We start from the raw sequence: 16,412 nt of genomic DNA, 5'->3' as shown, positions 1-16,412 counted from the left end.
AAAAAAAAAGAATCAGTCCACAACAATAAAAATAATAAAAACATTATAAGAGATAGATAAATAAATAAAACAGATACCTTTAAAAAAATGTAAACGGAATAAAACTAAAACTATAAAATGTGATGCTACATAAAAGCCAGACCAAAGAGATGAGTTTTTAGTCTACGTTTAAAAATGTCCACATTTCCAGCTCCTCTCAGATCCAGAGTCAGTGGGTGATTAGTTATTTTTGAACAGGGGATGTCCCAGTGGGAGCACGCCTCCTACTTCCACATCACCATCCGCACATGCAAGCGGTCGGTCACCAGGATGACTGCTAACAAGGGGCATGCAGTGGTCACAATTTCACATTTAGCCCTCGCCGAAAACCGCTTACCGAGAATGATACAGCTTGAAATGACTTGAAGACACTCAGTCCTCCTTTTACACTTATTTCATGGTTAAAGCCACCGGATATTTTTTCAGGCTGATTTTAGGATCATTATACAACACGGGAAATAGTTTAAAACAACCCATTTGTCTAACCGTGTGTCCAGAGGCCCATAAAGTGCTTCCATCAAAGAGAGATCCCCTCATTTAAACTTCTTTGAGGCTTTAATTGTTTGCTTTGTGTTGGGTTTTTTTTCATTCCAACTAAATACCAGTCAAATATCTTTACACATGTCTTTTTATCTGACCTGGACTCCATGGAAAAGGAAATCTTGTATCTCAATGAGACATTTCCTTGATAGATAAAGGCTAAATAAAATAAAATAAAATCCAGAAAGTAGATAAGATGAAATGAATGAATAAACACCCGCTTCGACAGAACACGTGCCTTCACTTGATTTATTTGTAGTACACGTTGCTGACCTTCATATTTTTTTACTTGATTAGAACTCTGAATATAGGATTATAGTATATAATAGCCTACAAGTGGTGGTAATTGATTACCTTTATCTACATATCTAAGCTTTTGTTTGTACCTGTACTTTATTAAATACAAACATATACCACCACATATTCTCACATTGCCTTATACGGGCAATTAAGAAGCACTAATCAGCCTAAGATACACGTGAGCCCTCAGGAGTTGAACCAGGAACTCTCTTACAGCCCGGCAACGGTTATTAAGCCCTTCGGCTTAGATCTACTTTATCAAATTGAACTTCATTTCCAGGTACCTTTCAGTGGCAGCCGCAGTTACATTTTAAAAACTCAAATTATAAATATTACACCCAGGGGCGTCAATTGGTTATGGCAAGGTACGGCAGCCGCCACACCTTGGCTTCAAGGGTTAAATGTAAATGTTTGGTTTTTTTTAAATACATTTATGGAATTACTCTGTCTATTTGTATTGATTATTCTATTACTTAATACATATAGAATAACTACAAATGCAAATCAGAACAACATGATCGATTTCACTAGTTATTATACACTGCAAAAACTCAAAATCTTAACAAGAATATTTGTCTTATTTCTAGTTAAATTGTCTAATTTTTAGCAAAAAAAAATCTCATTACATTTAAGACAAGACTCAAAAACAACCATTTTCACCTGTTTCAAGTAGATTTTCACTTAAAATAAGTAGAAAAATCTGCCAGTGGAACAAGATTGTTTTGCTTGTAATGAGAAGATAAATCCTGTTCCACTGACAGATTTTTCTACTTATTTCAAGTGAAAATTTACTTGAAAACGGTCAAATAAGTTATTTTTCTGGTAATGACTCTTGTTTTAAGTGTAATGAGATGTTTTGACTAAAAATGAGACATTTTAACTAGAAATAAGACAAATATTCCTGGTAAGATTTTGAGTTTTTGCAGTGAGCGAGACTGCATTTGAAAAAGTTCAAATTTTCTTGACCACACAGATAAGCTACATAGCAGACTTCTGTGATGAGTATTTGCTGGACGTGTTGATTGATACTCTAGTTACCGGTAAGTTCTGTGACTCGTTACCTTGCTGTACCTTAGCTTCCACTGAATTGACGCCACTGATTACACCCAATTATCTTTCACGGTGTGGTTTCAGTTTTCAGCTTTTGAGAATAATTGCTTCACTGTAACATAACATGCAGAAGACCGAAGGCATCAATTACCAGTTTAAATACTGTAACGTCATCCAATAAACTGCTCATCACCAACACGTGAAGGATAAAACGTGTATAATTTTGCCTGCTTTAATCAGGCCATAAATTAGGCCATACTAGTAAACATTTGTTGAGATATGACATTATGACTGCTATTACCAGGGAAGTTGACCTCTTTTTGCCTCCTAAACATATCGGACCATCGGTCCACGGATGAGGAGGAGGATGTAGTTCACCAGGAGGTTAGTGATCGATCATTTCTTGGCTCCCTGGGTTGTGAGGGAGGAGTCATCGGCCTCTGTTCCCACAAATACCAGCAGATGTGCAACACTGCAGCACTTTATCTTTCACACACATACCTTGTGCAATACACCCCCCCCTCCGCTCCATCTTCTCTCACCTATTCCACACTTCTAATCTTTTTCCTTCTAGTAATGTGAATTAGATATTTGATCCTATTCACCAAACTGTAGATACCTATCACTAATATGTAGATATACTTAATTTCTATTCTGAATGACTCCATGGTGACCAGCAACACGATTACACAAGAAATGTTTAAAGCAAAAAATAATTTGCTACCGGATAACATTCAGAAATTATTTATTGGGAGGGAAGGGGGTTATAATTTAAGGGGAAACCTAAACTTCAAATCTTTATTTGTGCGTACAACAAAAAGAAGTTTTTGTGTATCAGTTTGTGGAATCAAACTGTGGAATGATTTGAATTTGGAGTTAAAACAATGTACAAACATAAAACAATTTAAGAAGAACTATAAGGACATAGTTTATTTGAGGTATAAAAGTGAAGACTGTTTAAAGATCAGCAGCTGTGTGTGTTCTGCTATTTCGTCATGTTGTCTTTGTATGTTTGTATAGATATACGTATTATATTTATATCATAGTCATATTATATTTATATCATAGTTACTGTATATTATATTTATGATAGAGCTTACATTTGGTATTAAACAGTTTATTTTTGTAAAAATGATATATATTTATTAATACAAATTAGTGTATAGTATAAAACGTAAATACAGGCATATAATTTATGTTTAGTTGTGGAAAGGGGGTGGGATTAAATACGTTTATACTTCCTCCCACTCCTTTTCGAACATGTAACTGAAATATGTTTTTTGATGTTTTTTTTTTCTTTATGTGGTGGAATGCCCACCTTCATTTGTTTCTCTTATCTTTTTTTTAATACGTGTTCGAAATAAATAAAAACGAACAAACGAACGTGTGCAGCTATCTTATATGTCAGATCTCGATGTGGTATTTGCTGAATCTGGAGGTGAAGCTCTCCGTTCAGTCCTTACACCTCCCACTGATGTCCTGCAGAGAAGGATGCTACTGCAGATGAAGTACTGTTGTGGGAGATGTTCGTCTGCAAAAGTGTTCAGGTGGGTGGCGAATGTCAAAGTATCATCTATATGCTCATTTTGTTATGGAAGATCACGAACACATCGATTTAACCCCCGAATGTAACTTTCAGGCATTGTAGAGAAAATGTTATTCTGCATTAGTCCTATTTAGACACATTACTTATTAATTGGGTTGTGTCAGGTTCCAATGCTTTCAAGGTTGTATGTCATTATTAACACGGTCCATTAGACTGGTAAGTGCCACTAAACCCACACCGTGATCTCCTGGAACACGTTCAGGATTGTCGTTGACCCAAACATTCAAACAAATCTCCCTCTGTGTTCATCACAGTACAGTCTGGCCTGTTTCTTACATAAGCTGCTCAGCCCAAACCAGGCCAGCTCTTCACGACTCCAGCGGGCGGCACAGTGGGCAGGTTTCGTAAGAGCTGCAGCAGTAGCTGCAGGTTAACCAGGTTCCTCCACGCAGGCAGGGTCTGGTGTCTGACGCCACCTGGTGGCTGTTTGAGGAAGGTGGCCTTTCCAGCACGTTGCTGTGTGAAGTTTTGCTTCACGTGACCTTCATCTGCAACAAACACCTGCAGCTTTGACACCTGAGAAGCTGCCGGGTGGCTGGAGGCCCAGAGAGTAACATAACACGGCTTTGACGCCTGTGACAGCAGCAGAATTTTACTGTATTTACTCCACCTGCTGTTAGGGTTGCCACCTTTCAGAAATAGAAATAAGGGACGCCCTGATTTCAGCAGCGCAGGAGCCAAAAAAAAAGCCCCAAAACTTCTAAACTGAATTAAAATGTGTTTATTTTATATGAAAAAACTAAATACTTTAATTTAAAGTTTAAAGTGCTTTAATAGCATTGAACTTGCATGACTGTACAGACAGACAACCATGTAGCAACTGAAATATCCTCCTATGCTGTGTATGTCCACATCAGCCCAGATGTATAATATAGCCTACAGGTGAAGAATATGGTGTAAAAGTGAATTTATTTCAATAATTCAACTAGAATATGGTGTAAAAGTTAACTTATTTCAATAATTCAACTAGAATATGGTGTAAAAGTTAATTTATTTCAATAATTCAACTAGAATATGGTGTAAAAGTTAACTCATTTCAATAATTCAACTAGAATATGGTGTAAAAGTTAATTTATTTCAATAATTCAACTAGAATATGGTGTAAAAGTTAATTTATTTCAATAATTCAACTAGAATATGGTGTAAAAGTTAACTTATTTCAATAATTCAACTAGAATATGGTGTAAAAGTTAATTTATTTCAATAATTCAACTAGAATATGGTGTAAAGGTTCATTTATTTCAATAATTCAACTAGAATATGGTGTAAAATCGTGTCCCGTATTAGTTCAATACGGGACGCAACATTTTTTTCTCAAATAAAGGACAATTCCGTATTTTACGGGACGGGTGGCAACCCTACCTGCTGTTTTGAGATGATGTCATCTAGCCTAACGTAATACAGCCAGTGTTTTACCTAAGAAAAAGAAGATTTCACAAGATGAAGTTGTATTTCAATCAGCCTCAAACAGGTAAAGTTGCCCCTTGTGGATAAGTAAAGTGTTAATTTAAACACTTCAAACTTGTATAGTAGAGAATCACTTTAATGTAACAACACTATGATTTAAGACATACAGTTAGAAAACATACTTTTTTTAGATCATTTCAAAACAAAAGAGACAGAAAATAGTATCCTGGAATGATTGAGATTCAAATAAAATAGAAAAACACCGACACAAACATACATCTCTTAATACTGTGCTCAGATAGGATGTCTGAAAAATCTTTTTTTTTTCTCTCCTCTCTTTCTTTTAAAAGGAACAGAACGCCTCACACGACGAGGTTCTTTGTTAAAACCTACAATGTGGCTAAAATAGATTACAGTACTTAAATATAAAAAATAGACTCTGAATTTGTTTCTTTTCTGCTCCGTTCTTTCCGCTCTCCGAGTCAGACTTCCAGGTGGACGGATGTGTTTGTTCGCTGCGTCCGCGGGTTCTTCAGTGGCACATCCGAGCCGTCATCTCTTTCTGCAGGAGACGCAAACCACATGTGAGTGAACAAGATCCGTATTTACATAACTTTCACATTCCTTGAAAGTACAAACTCATAAATGTGGTTTTATTTTAAACAATAGAATAATGTATTTTTAAAGAAAAGGGGATTTTTTTTATGGTGTCATTCCTGAACTTTTCCAGTTCATTTTGTTGTTTTTCCTTTTTTTTTTAAAGATTTTGTGGCCTTTATTGAAAGTAGGTTTATGAAAAAAGAAAAAGAAAGTAGTTAGACAGGAAACGGGTCGAGAGAGATGGGGGAAGACGCAGCAGAGAGCGACAGGCTGAGACTCGAACCTGTGCTGCCTGCACAAGGGCGATAGTCTGTAAATGGCGCCCGCTCAACACACTGAGCCCCCTTTTGTGGTTTTTCAGCCGGGTTTAATCTCGGAGACTGAATGTTTGCAGTTATATCGTAGCAAGTTTACTCTTGAGGGAAAATTATGAGCATTTTCTTTTTTCAAAATGGTTTTGTGAAGTATAATTTGATGACGTCAGCCTAAGCTACAATATACACCGTTTTTTAAACTGCTTTCAACACGGAGGGGGGCAACTCTGAGGAGCTTAAACCATGTGAAACCGTTGTTGTCGAGGAAGCAGAGACGATCACAAAGCTACTGCTTTCACGTGACAAGAAAATGCAGGATAAAAACAGAAAATGGGTCAAAGAAAAGGTCGAAACAGTTTCCAGTTGAAGCATTCGATCTCAGAGATCTACTTTAAGATCTGAGAAATGTCAAACATGCACACGGCCCCTAAACATGCTCCATCAAACGTGTCGCTCAGAGGGAGGAGGGGGTCGCCGACAGCCGACTCCACGGAAACACTGTCACTCGGGGTTAAACTCAGCAAGGCAGATGTTTAACGCTTCAGGAGAAAATTAACTCAAGAAAAACATGATTGTGTTGACTGAACTACTTGTCTGTTGAAACTTCCTTAGAATTTGCTTTGGAAACAAACATGTATATTAATCAATTTGCGTGTTTTGCAAGGCTCCTCGTGGCATTTATGTGGAAAGTCTTGCGTGAATAAACAAACTCCGAAAGCAGCTTAATTTTGTCGTGATTCAGGCTGATTTATCATCTAAACAGGACACAACACATGTGCCGATACTTCTTATGAGCTTATCAGCAACCTAAGTTTGTTTTTGTGAGTTAACAAGTACAAGAATATAAAAATAGCCACAATAAGTCAGTGAGTAAAAGTATATTAAAAGTACATAAACACTAAGGAAATGTGTGCCTACCCTTGCCCTTACGCAGTTTGACCACTAGAGGCGCTGATAGTGTTTTTTATTTTTATTTTATGAGAAATACTATTAGGATGCCCCCTACAGGATATACAGGATTGTCTCAGAAAATTATAATATTGTGATAAAGTTCTTTATTTTCTGTAATGCAATTCAAAAAAACAAATGTCAAACATTCTGGATTAATTACAAATCAACTGAAATATTGCAAGCCTTTTATTATTTTAATATTGCTGATTATGGTTTACAGTTTAAGATTAAGATTCCCAGAATATTCTAATTTTTTGAGATAGGATATTTGAGTTTTCTTAAGCTGTAAACCATGATCAGGAATATTAAAATAATAAAAGGCTTGCAATATTTCAGTTGATTTGTAATGAATCCAGAATGTATGACATTTTTGTTTTTGTAATTGGATTACAGAAAATCACAATATTCTAATTTTCTGAGACAGTCCTGTATAAGACCTTGGTTTTAGTTAATTTTATCCTTTAAATTTCCAATAATATTAATACAGTAAATGCTAACAGGAATTATTATATGGTTAGATTTGAAAAAAAAAATAAATAAAAAAAAAATATAAAATTTTTGTAAAAGTGTAAATCATAAATCAATCAACTTGGGAAAATGTCCATTTTTATTTTTACACTTTATTTATATAATTAAAATATATATAAATAAATGTTTTATAAATAAATAAATATATATATATATATATATATATATATATATATATATATATATAAAATATTTCATAAATAAATTATTATTATTAATAATTATACAATGTTTTATATATATATATATATATATATATATATATATACATACATACATATATATGTTTTTTTCTATTAAGAATTATTGTCCCCTTATATTCAGTTTGGATGCTGTCCCCCGTTTGACTCACCAGAGGCTCCAGCTCTTTGTGGTCCATGAGGTTGAACTCGATGACAAAGTAATAGAAATGCTTGTAGCAGGTGTTGACGTGAGCCTCGGCCCCCATCTGGCTCACACGGTCAAAGTGGTGGATGTAGACGTGGACAAAAACCCGGAACAGACGTGACAAAATCTTCTTAGCCACCTGCATGAAGCTCTTAGGGAAGGGCGTACCTGCAAGTGAAGCAGATGGAGAGCACTGTAGTCAGGCCATGACACTCCTTCACCGCTTTAATCACAGACCAAGAGATTAAAAACAACAACAGACGTAAACTAATGTTTTTAAATGGAAAGTGAGGTCAACTTTTCTCTGTTAATCTTAACCCCTCAGATTGGACACCAGCTGGGTAAAAGAGGTAGACGGAAAACTGACAGGCCTTGGCCTGTAGGAGTACCCTCATCCCTCACCGGGACGTCCCTCATCCGGCCGTCCCTCACCCGGCGCCTTTGTGCTTTATTTTGCTTCCACTTATTCAACAATGTTCAGGAATCTGTTCTGGAGGAGGAGCACGTCAGAGGTTATCCGTATTCATTGTGCAGTGGGCATGGTGTGACCTAATTTTTAATCCACCGCTTGGATGTGTCTGTTAAGTCAGTGGCTGATCCACACTACACACACACACACACACACACTCACACACACACACAGGCAGACAGACAGACACAGATAATATCAAACCAAGAATGCCTCCACACCAGTTTAGCAGTTTGTAATGTTTCAGTAATGTGGCCTTGCATGTTTTGAGAAACTGAGGATTCACATTTCTGACATCTTCATCTAGCAGAATCTTTTTTGCATCTCGCTTAATATGTTTATTTTATTTTTTTAAATATTCACTATATTTGATTTGCATCACCTTAGACCAGGGGTCGGCAACCCAAAATGTTGAAAGAGCCATATTGGACCAAAAACACAAAAAACAAATATGTCTGGAGCCGCAAAAAATGAAAAGTCTTGTATAAGCCTTAGAATGAAGGAAAGCGGAGGAAGATTTTATTTTTCATTATGCACCTCGAGAAAAAAGTCGAAATGTCGAGATTAAAAAGGACAGGAAAAAGGAAGAAAAAAGAGAAAAAAAGAAGGGAAAAAAGAGAAAAAAAGAAGGGAAAAAAGGAAAAAAAGAAGGGAAAAAAGGGGAAAAAAAAGAAGGGAAAAAAGGGGAAAAAAAGAAGGGAAAAAAGGGAAAAAAAAAGAAGGGAAAAAAGGGAAAAAAAAGAAGGGAAAAAGGGGGAAAAAAAGAAGGGAAAAAGGGGAAAAAAAAGGAAGAAAAAAGGGGGGGAAAAAGAAGAAAAAGGGAAATAAAAGGAAGAAAAAAGGGGGAAAAAAAGAAGAAAAAGGGAAATAAAAAGAAGAAAAAGGGAAATAAAAAGAAGAAAAAGGGAAATAAAAAGAAGAAAAGGGGAAATAAAAAGAAGAAAAGGGGAAATAAAAAGAAGAAAAGAGGAAATAAAAAGAAGAAAAGAGGAAATAAAAAGAAGAAAAAAAGGAAATAAAAGGTCAAACATTTTTGAAAAAGCTCCAGGAGCCACTAGGGCGGCGCTAAAGAGCCCCATGCGGCTCTAGAGCCGCGGGTTGCCGACCCCTGCCTTAGACCAACACCTGCTAATGGATAAAGATTACTCAAATAAACAACGATGCTTAAAACAAAGAATACTGCCCATTTATAAATCATTTGTAAATTATTATTCCCACACAACGTTAATACTTGGGCCTCTTAGACCACACGGCTTATTCACATTTCAGCCCCTCCCCCTCCCCCTTTACTTTTTGAACACTGACATATTACTTTGTGTGAAAGACTTTTTCCCCCAGACTGGCTCACATGCTGCGACTTCTGGGAACGAGGACGTAGCCTCGCTGCAGTATCTTAATCGTCCAAATAAAGTTCTGTTTAATAACAAACAGAAGAGACGAGGAGCAGCACGACGGCGCAGGAGGACATGGATGTGAGCTGACATATCCTGTAGCTTCTACAATTTATATTAAAATACAATAATAAGTGGCATTGATAAAGACAAAATACTCTTCGAGGGAGATAATAACTGACAGATTAACATACTACGAGGAAACAGGATTTATTTTTAACTTGTGGGTTACCTGTCGAGTAACATCCTTACTTTCTAGTCTGCGGTCATTTGACTATGAATGGGCGGCGGCTTTCAAACACACAACATGACTTAGATGGATCTACGGTAACTGATCTCTGAGAATCCTTTCCAGGAAGAATGTGCCGTCACCTGGCCTTGGGGTGGGGAAAAAAAAGGGAAAACACAGAAAAGCAAAAGCTATCTACGGCTGAGGATTTAAAGGCAAATAAAAAAGTTTTCTGCTCTACTATATCATGGAATTTTAAATATAATACTTTAAAATTCCATGATATAGTAGAGCAGAAAACTGTTTTATTTGCCTTTAAAGCCCAGCAGAAAAAACCAAACTACATTCAGGACCTGTTCCAGATAAAAGAAACCCGCTATGACCTGAGGGGGAAACTCATGTTTGAGAAGACTACAGCAAGAACTAATATTAAAAAGAGATGTACATCAGTTAAGGCTACAGAAATTTGGAATAGTTGTAATAACAACCTAAAAATGTGTAGTTCTATCTTCAAGTTTAAGGAAATGTTTAAAGAAAATACTGTAAATAAATATAAAACACTAATTATAAAGTATACTATCTAAAACATTCTAGAATGTTTTATATTTTTTTCTTACTTATTTTTGTCTTCTTTATGTATTGTTTGTTTCCACGGAGTAAAGTTAATGTCTCATATTTATGCTGATCATAAGAAAAAAGGGTAGGCACTAGGGATGGGCGGTATGGACAAAAAAATTTATCACGATAATTTCTGACATTTATCCCAATAACGATAGTCGTTTTCTTTCTTTCTTTCTTTCTTTCTTTCTTTCTTTCTTTCTTTCTTTCTTTCTTTCTTTCTTTCTTTCTTTCTTTCTTTCATCCCAATAACGATAGTCGTTTCTTTCTTTCTTTCTTTCTTTCTTTCTTTCTTTCTTTCTTTCTTTCTTTCTTTCTTTCATCCCAATAACGATAGTCGTTTCTTTCTTTCTTTCTTTCATCCCAATAACGATAGTCGTTTCTTTCTTTCTTTCTTTCATCCCAATAACGATAGTCGTTTCTTTCTTTCTTTCTTTCTTTCTTTCTTTCTTTCTTTCTTTCTTTCTTTCTTTCATCCCAATAACGATAGTCGTTTCTTTCTTTCTTTCTTTCATCCCAATAACGATAGTCGTTTCTTTCTTTCTTTCTTTCTTTCTTTCTTTCTTTCTTTCATCCCAATAACGATAGTCGTTTCTTTCTTTCTTTCTTTCTTTCTTTCTGTCTTTCTTTCTTTCTTTCATCCCAATAACGATAGTCGTTTCTTTCTTTCTTTCTTTCTTTCTTTCTTTCTTGCATTTATCCCAATAACGATAGTCGTTTTCTTTCTTTCTTTCTTTCTTTCTTTCTTTCTTTCTTTCTTTCTTTCTTTCTTTCTTTCTTTCTTTCTTTCTTTCTTTCTTTCTTTCTTTCTTTCTTTCTTTCTTTCTTTCTTTCTTTCTTTCATCCCAATAACGATAGTCCTTTCTTTCTTTCTTTCTTTCTTTCTTTCTTTCTTTCTTTCTTTCTTTCTTTCTTTCTTTCTTTCTTTCTTTCTTTCTTTCTTTCTTTCTTTCTTTCTTTCTTTCTTTCTTTCTTTCTTTCTTTCTTTCTTTCTTTCTTTCTTTCTTTCCGTGGGGAATTTTATTGACGGATTATCGTGAACGGTAAAATATCACCCATCCCTAGTAGGCACTATAAGCTACGGCTTCTGCCTACACCTTTTCGGCAAAAGAAATGTTGTTTTTTTTTTTACCTTTTCATCTTGTTCTGCAAAAAAGTGTGTACAAGCCGAAATAAAGATTCATAACTAACTAACGAACTTCACACTTACCGACATTAGTAGGGAAGATATTCTCATTGTTGATTTGTACCTCGATCCAGTCCATGAGCAGGCTCATGTATTTGGGGGCTGGCAGGGTGGTGGGCCTCTTGTACTTGTGCTCGTCCTGCCAGCGGTATTCGTACTTGGGCCCGCCGGACATGACGGGGCAGGTCTGATCGGTGCACGAGTCACTGATGGTGCCGTAGATGAGGTTGATGCGGTTAAAGAAGTCAACCACGTGGACGGCCACCCAGTCGTTGAGGTCCTCGCCGTGGGGCAGCTGCACGGCCTGCTTCAGGTCCAGGCCTGCGTTCAGCGACGCCTGGGCTTTCTTGTGCAGCTCGAAGCGCTGTGTTCCAGGCTCGAACTTGCGCTTGGGCCGGAATGTCCTGTCTTTGTTGAACACTTGTTTCAGAGCCAGGGACATGGTTGCATGTGATGGTGGTGGAGGATTCGTTGGGATGCCTCTGGTGAATTATTCACTTCTGAAACGGAAACAGTCAAAAGGTTGTGTAAATAACCTGTGCAGACTTGTTGCTGTGGAGGTCTTTAGATGTTAGGACTCGAGCCCGGGACTCTGCGATTCTGCATATGATTGAAAGAGAAAAATAAAAGGACATAAGTGGGTTAATAAGCAGACATTCACACTGAAAACTTCCTTCCTTCTTCCTGGCAACTCTGATGGGTTGTGTTTTACTAAATATTCAAATCTACAGTCACTACTATCAACTAGCCCCCACTATAGCAAAAAAACAAAAAGAGAAGCTGGAAAGACAGACTTTTTTAATTCCTAACAACAAATTTCCTACTGAATGAGTCACTTTAAAACATAAAAATATCTGTTAACAGTTGCTGGACTAATGTTGAATGCAATAATGTAGTGAAATGTAACCCCTTTAGACAATTTCTTAGCCTGATATCAGAAAATAAGAGTCATCTAATAATTTAATGCAAAGAAGCATAAATAAAAATACTAAATAAAAGCTTGAATGAAACTTAAGGGTCGATTGTAATGTAACTCATCCTTAAAACAATGAAGTCTACATTGATTATGTGTACTAATTCCAGGTAAAGGTGATGTCTGAGTGGAAATAGCAGCACATTAAGGGTCCCTTAATGGGGAAGGGGCCGCATTGAGGAACCCTTCCCTCTCATAATAGACATTCACACTGAAAACCCTTCTTCCTGTCAACTCTGATGTGTTGTGTTTTACTAAATATTCAAATCTACAGCCACAACTATGAACTACCCCCGACAGTAACAAAAAAGAAATGAAAAGAGAAACTGGAAAAACTGACTTTTTTAAATGAATGAACATATAAACTTCCTAACAACAAATTTCCTACTGAATGAGACACTTTAAATACATAAAAATATCTGTTAACAGTTGCTGGACTAATGTTGAATGCAATAATGAAGTGAAATATAACCCATTTAGACATCTTCTTATCCTGATATTAGAAAATATCTTTTAATTTAATGCGAAGAAGCATGAGGAAAAATACAAAATAAAAGCTTGAATGAAACTGTATATACACAAATATATAATATATATATATATATATATATCTCCGGGTGCATTATTTCTATAAAATATTAATTTAAACCAATAAATAATAGGTTAAAGTGAACAAATGGTTGATAACTATGATGTGAATAGCTATTGTATTAAATGCATTCATTTGTATAGTTGTATAATTATTTTTCTGTCTTTAAATGTAAAATTGGACGCTAAAGATACTAAATACCTGGCCACTGGAATGCAATAATCTTAAAATATTGTAGATACAAAACACAACCACAAAATAATAATGTGTTGCCGGGCATTGTAGACACTCTAAGGGATGCTTGCCAAAGATTTAACTTAGAATAAATAGTAGGAAAATACATATATTTTGGGCAGTGAAGTTAAAAATACATTCAAAAAATGAATTTAAACACTTTGAAATGTTATTTAAGAAATGAGACTTGTTTAAATACATTGTTCCAGACTCAAAAATATACATTACATCCATTTTGAACAGACTTTTTAAAATACCTTTTTGAAAGCCTTATTTGCAGAGGTGGGTAGTAACAAGTTACATTTACTCCGTTACATTTACTTGAGTACCTTTTGGGAAATTTTGTACTTTTTTTGTAATTTTTTGCATGTTTTGTCACATATACACAGACTCAAACACACACAGAGTTTCTATGAGTTCATGGGCTTGTTCTAGTTCTGCCTGGTTAAAAAAGAAAAGGCTTGAAATTTTGTGCTACTTGTGCTTAATTTATTTTTTTATTCTGTTATTATTTTATTATTTATTAAAGTACTTGAATTTACTTTAAGATAATTTTATTTAAGCTATTTTTTATTAATTTTATTGATTTAATTTGCCTGAAGATGATTATTTTGTACTTTTGTCTGTTTGAATGGTTGTGTTAAAAAAAATGTATCAGACGTTACTCAACAGTTACTCAGTATTTGAGTAGTTTTTTCACCAAGTACTTTTTTACTTTGACTCAAGTAATTATTTGGATGACTACTTTTTACTTGTACTTGAGTCATATTATTCTGAAGTAACAGTACTTTTACTTGAGTACAATTTTTGGCTACTCTACCCACCTCTGCTTATTTGTCATTAACCCATATATACAGGACTGTCTCAGAAAATTAGAATATTGTGATAAAGTTCTTTATTTTCTACGACGGAGTATTAGGGCCAAACTAAGACAAAATAAATATATAGGAAATTACGAGAATAAAGTCATAATATAATGAGAATAAAGTAGTAAAATTACGAGAATAAAGTCATAATGTTGCGAGAATAAAGTCGTAATAGAATAAAGTCGTAATATTATGAGAATAATGTCGTAATATTATGAGAATAACGTCATAATATTACGAGAATAATGTTGTAATATTAGGAGAATAATGTTGTAATATTAGGAGAATAAAGTCGTAACATTACGAGAATAAAGTCGTAACATTACGAGAATAAAGTCGTAACATTACGAGAATAAAGTCGTAACATTACGAGAATAAAGTCGTAACATTACGAGAATAAAGTAGTAATTTATGAGAACTAACAGGAAGAGCATCTTCTCCCTGTGTTAAAATGAGGAATATTGAGCATCTTGTGAAGTTATATTTATATATTTTTAATATTACGACTTTATTCTCGTAATGTTACGACTTTATTCTCGTAATGTTACGACTTTATTCTCAAAATATTACGACTTTATTCTCAAAATATTACGACTTTATTCTGGTAATATTATGTCTTTATTCTCGTAATTTTACGACTTTATTCTCATATTATTATGACTTTATTCTCGTAATTTCCTTTTTTTTTTGTCTTAGTTTGGCCCTAATACTCCGTCGTAATTTTCTGTAATGCAATTTAAAAAAAACAAAAATGTTATACATTCTGGGTTCATTACAAATCAACTGAAATATTGCAAGCCTTTTATTATTTTAAGATTGCTGATTAAGGCTATAATATATATATATATATATATATATATATATATATATATATATATATATATATAATCATTAATAAAATAAGAGGGTTGATTATAATTGAACTCATCCTTAAAAACATGATTGTGATCATGATTATGTATATTCTAAGCAGGTAAAGGTGATGTCTGAGCGGAAATAGCAGCACATTAAAGATGAAACATGGAGTCTCAGTGAGTCATTTCCTATTTCACATCATTTCTACCGTGAAATCCGCAAATGACAATTTAACGAAATCAAAGCGTCTAATACCAACACAACAGCGCATTTCTATGTGATCTAGTCCCTGGTCTGACATTAAGGGACCCTTCCCTCTCATAATAACAGAGATGTTTCAGTTTGAGCTGGTTTTCCAGGATCAAAGCCACAGATTAAGCAGCACATGACGAACTGCACGAAGTTTGTTCGCGGCGCCACAAGCTAATGGACTTGTTGCTCAAAAAGCAAATACACCTAAATTTAAAACATCCACATTTATTTATTTTTTTTACATTTGAGCTTGGTTTAAATTCGACATCATTTATCGATGATGGCTGTTGAAATGGTGACGAAATCGCTCAGTTGAAAGCCACTTTTCCCCAACTTACTTGTTCCGCCTTCCTGTTTCCTTCGATCTTTTACATGAAGATTATCTGATAACCGATCGATGGATTTTCGTCAGCGACGCACACGAACTACATTATGGGTATACGGAGAAATGCATGTTGTAAAATTACTGTTAATCCTGTAAACATGTCAGTTTTAATGAAGAAAGTATCGCCTGACTCCTCCCTGCGCACCGAAAAAGTATATCGACCGTCAAGCTGGAGGCACCGGCGGAGACTTCCGGTGTGGACTTTCAGAATAAGAGACACCCTTACTGATATATTACACATACATGACTCTATTATTCTTTAAATACTTAATTACAAGCAATCATTACACAAACACAGTTTTAAAATAGTTTCCATTTTCAAACAATACCTGTCCTTTAATGCATGTCCCCGCAGAAATGTTGGTACTTTGTACATAACTATAGCTACAACATTGAAATAAAAGTAATGAGTAAATAAAATACAAGAACACACAAACCATGAATATATATTTTTATATTATTATACATATACACACACACACACACACACACACACACATATATATATATATATATATATATATATATATATATATATATATATATATATATATATATATATATATATATATATATATATATTCATTTTTATGTAATACAACAGACGTTGTCTCTAGACGCTTTCCAGAGATCCAGAACACGA

At 34.8% G+C, this 16,412-nt stretch overlaps 1 protein-coding gene across 2 annotated transcripts; it reads right to left on the bottom strand.

Moving 5' to 3' along the window:
- Positions 1–5,057: 5,057 nt before the first annotated feature.
- mob3a (MOB kinase activator 3A) lies at positions 5,058–15,939 on the bottom strand. 2 transcript variants are annotated; one of them, XM_061738781.1, is made up of 4 exons: positions 15,723–15,939; positions 11,640–12,215; positions 7,688–7,890; positions 5,058–5,504 (listed from the first exon to the last, which is right to left on the bottom strand). In XM_061738781.1, exons 2-4 carry the CDS (start codon positions 12,055–12,057, stop codon positions 5,475–5,477), a joined length of 651 nt encoding a protein of 216 aa, XP_061594765.1. In that variant the 5' UTR covers positions 12,058–12,215; positions 15,723–15,939; the 3' UTR covers positions 5,058–5,474. The 2 variants fall into 2 exon arrangements, with proteins under 2 accessions (XP_061594765.1, XP_061594766.1); XM_061738782.1 differs by having other exon boundaries at positions 11,640–12,115.
- Positions 15,940–16,412: the final 473 nt, after the last annotated feature.

Source organism: Cololabis saira, chromosome 13 (assembly GCF_033807715.1).
Source record: "Cololabis saira isolate AMF1-May2022 chromosome 13, fColSai1.1, whole genome shotgun sequence".
Taxonomy (NCBI): domain Eukaryota; kingdom Metazoa; phylum Chordata; class Actinopteri; order Beloniformes; family Belonidae; genus Cololabis; species Cololabis saira.
This window is presented reverse-complemented; position numbering and strand designations above follow the sequence as displayed.

Bases quoted from the DNA above. Each gene is read 5' to 3' on its own strand.
- mob3a (XM_061738781.1), bottom strand. From the start codon at position 12,057: ATGTCCCTGGCTCTGAAACAAGTGTTCAACAAAGACAGGACATTCCGG. The intron at 7,891-11,639 runs GTAAGTGTGAAG...CTTCACTTGCAG, and splicing joins TATCTTCCCTACTAATGTCG to GTACGCCCTTCCCTAAGAGC. The intron at 5,505-7,687 runs GTGAGTCAAACG...CGTCTCCTGCAG, and splicing joins ACAAAGAGCTGGAGCCTCTG to AAAGAGATGACGGCTCGGAT.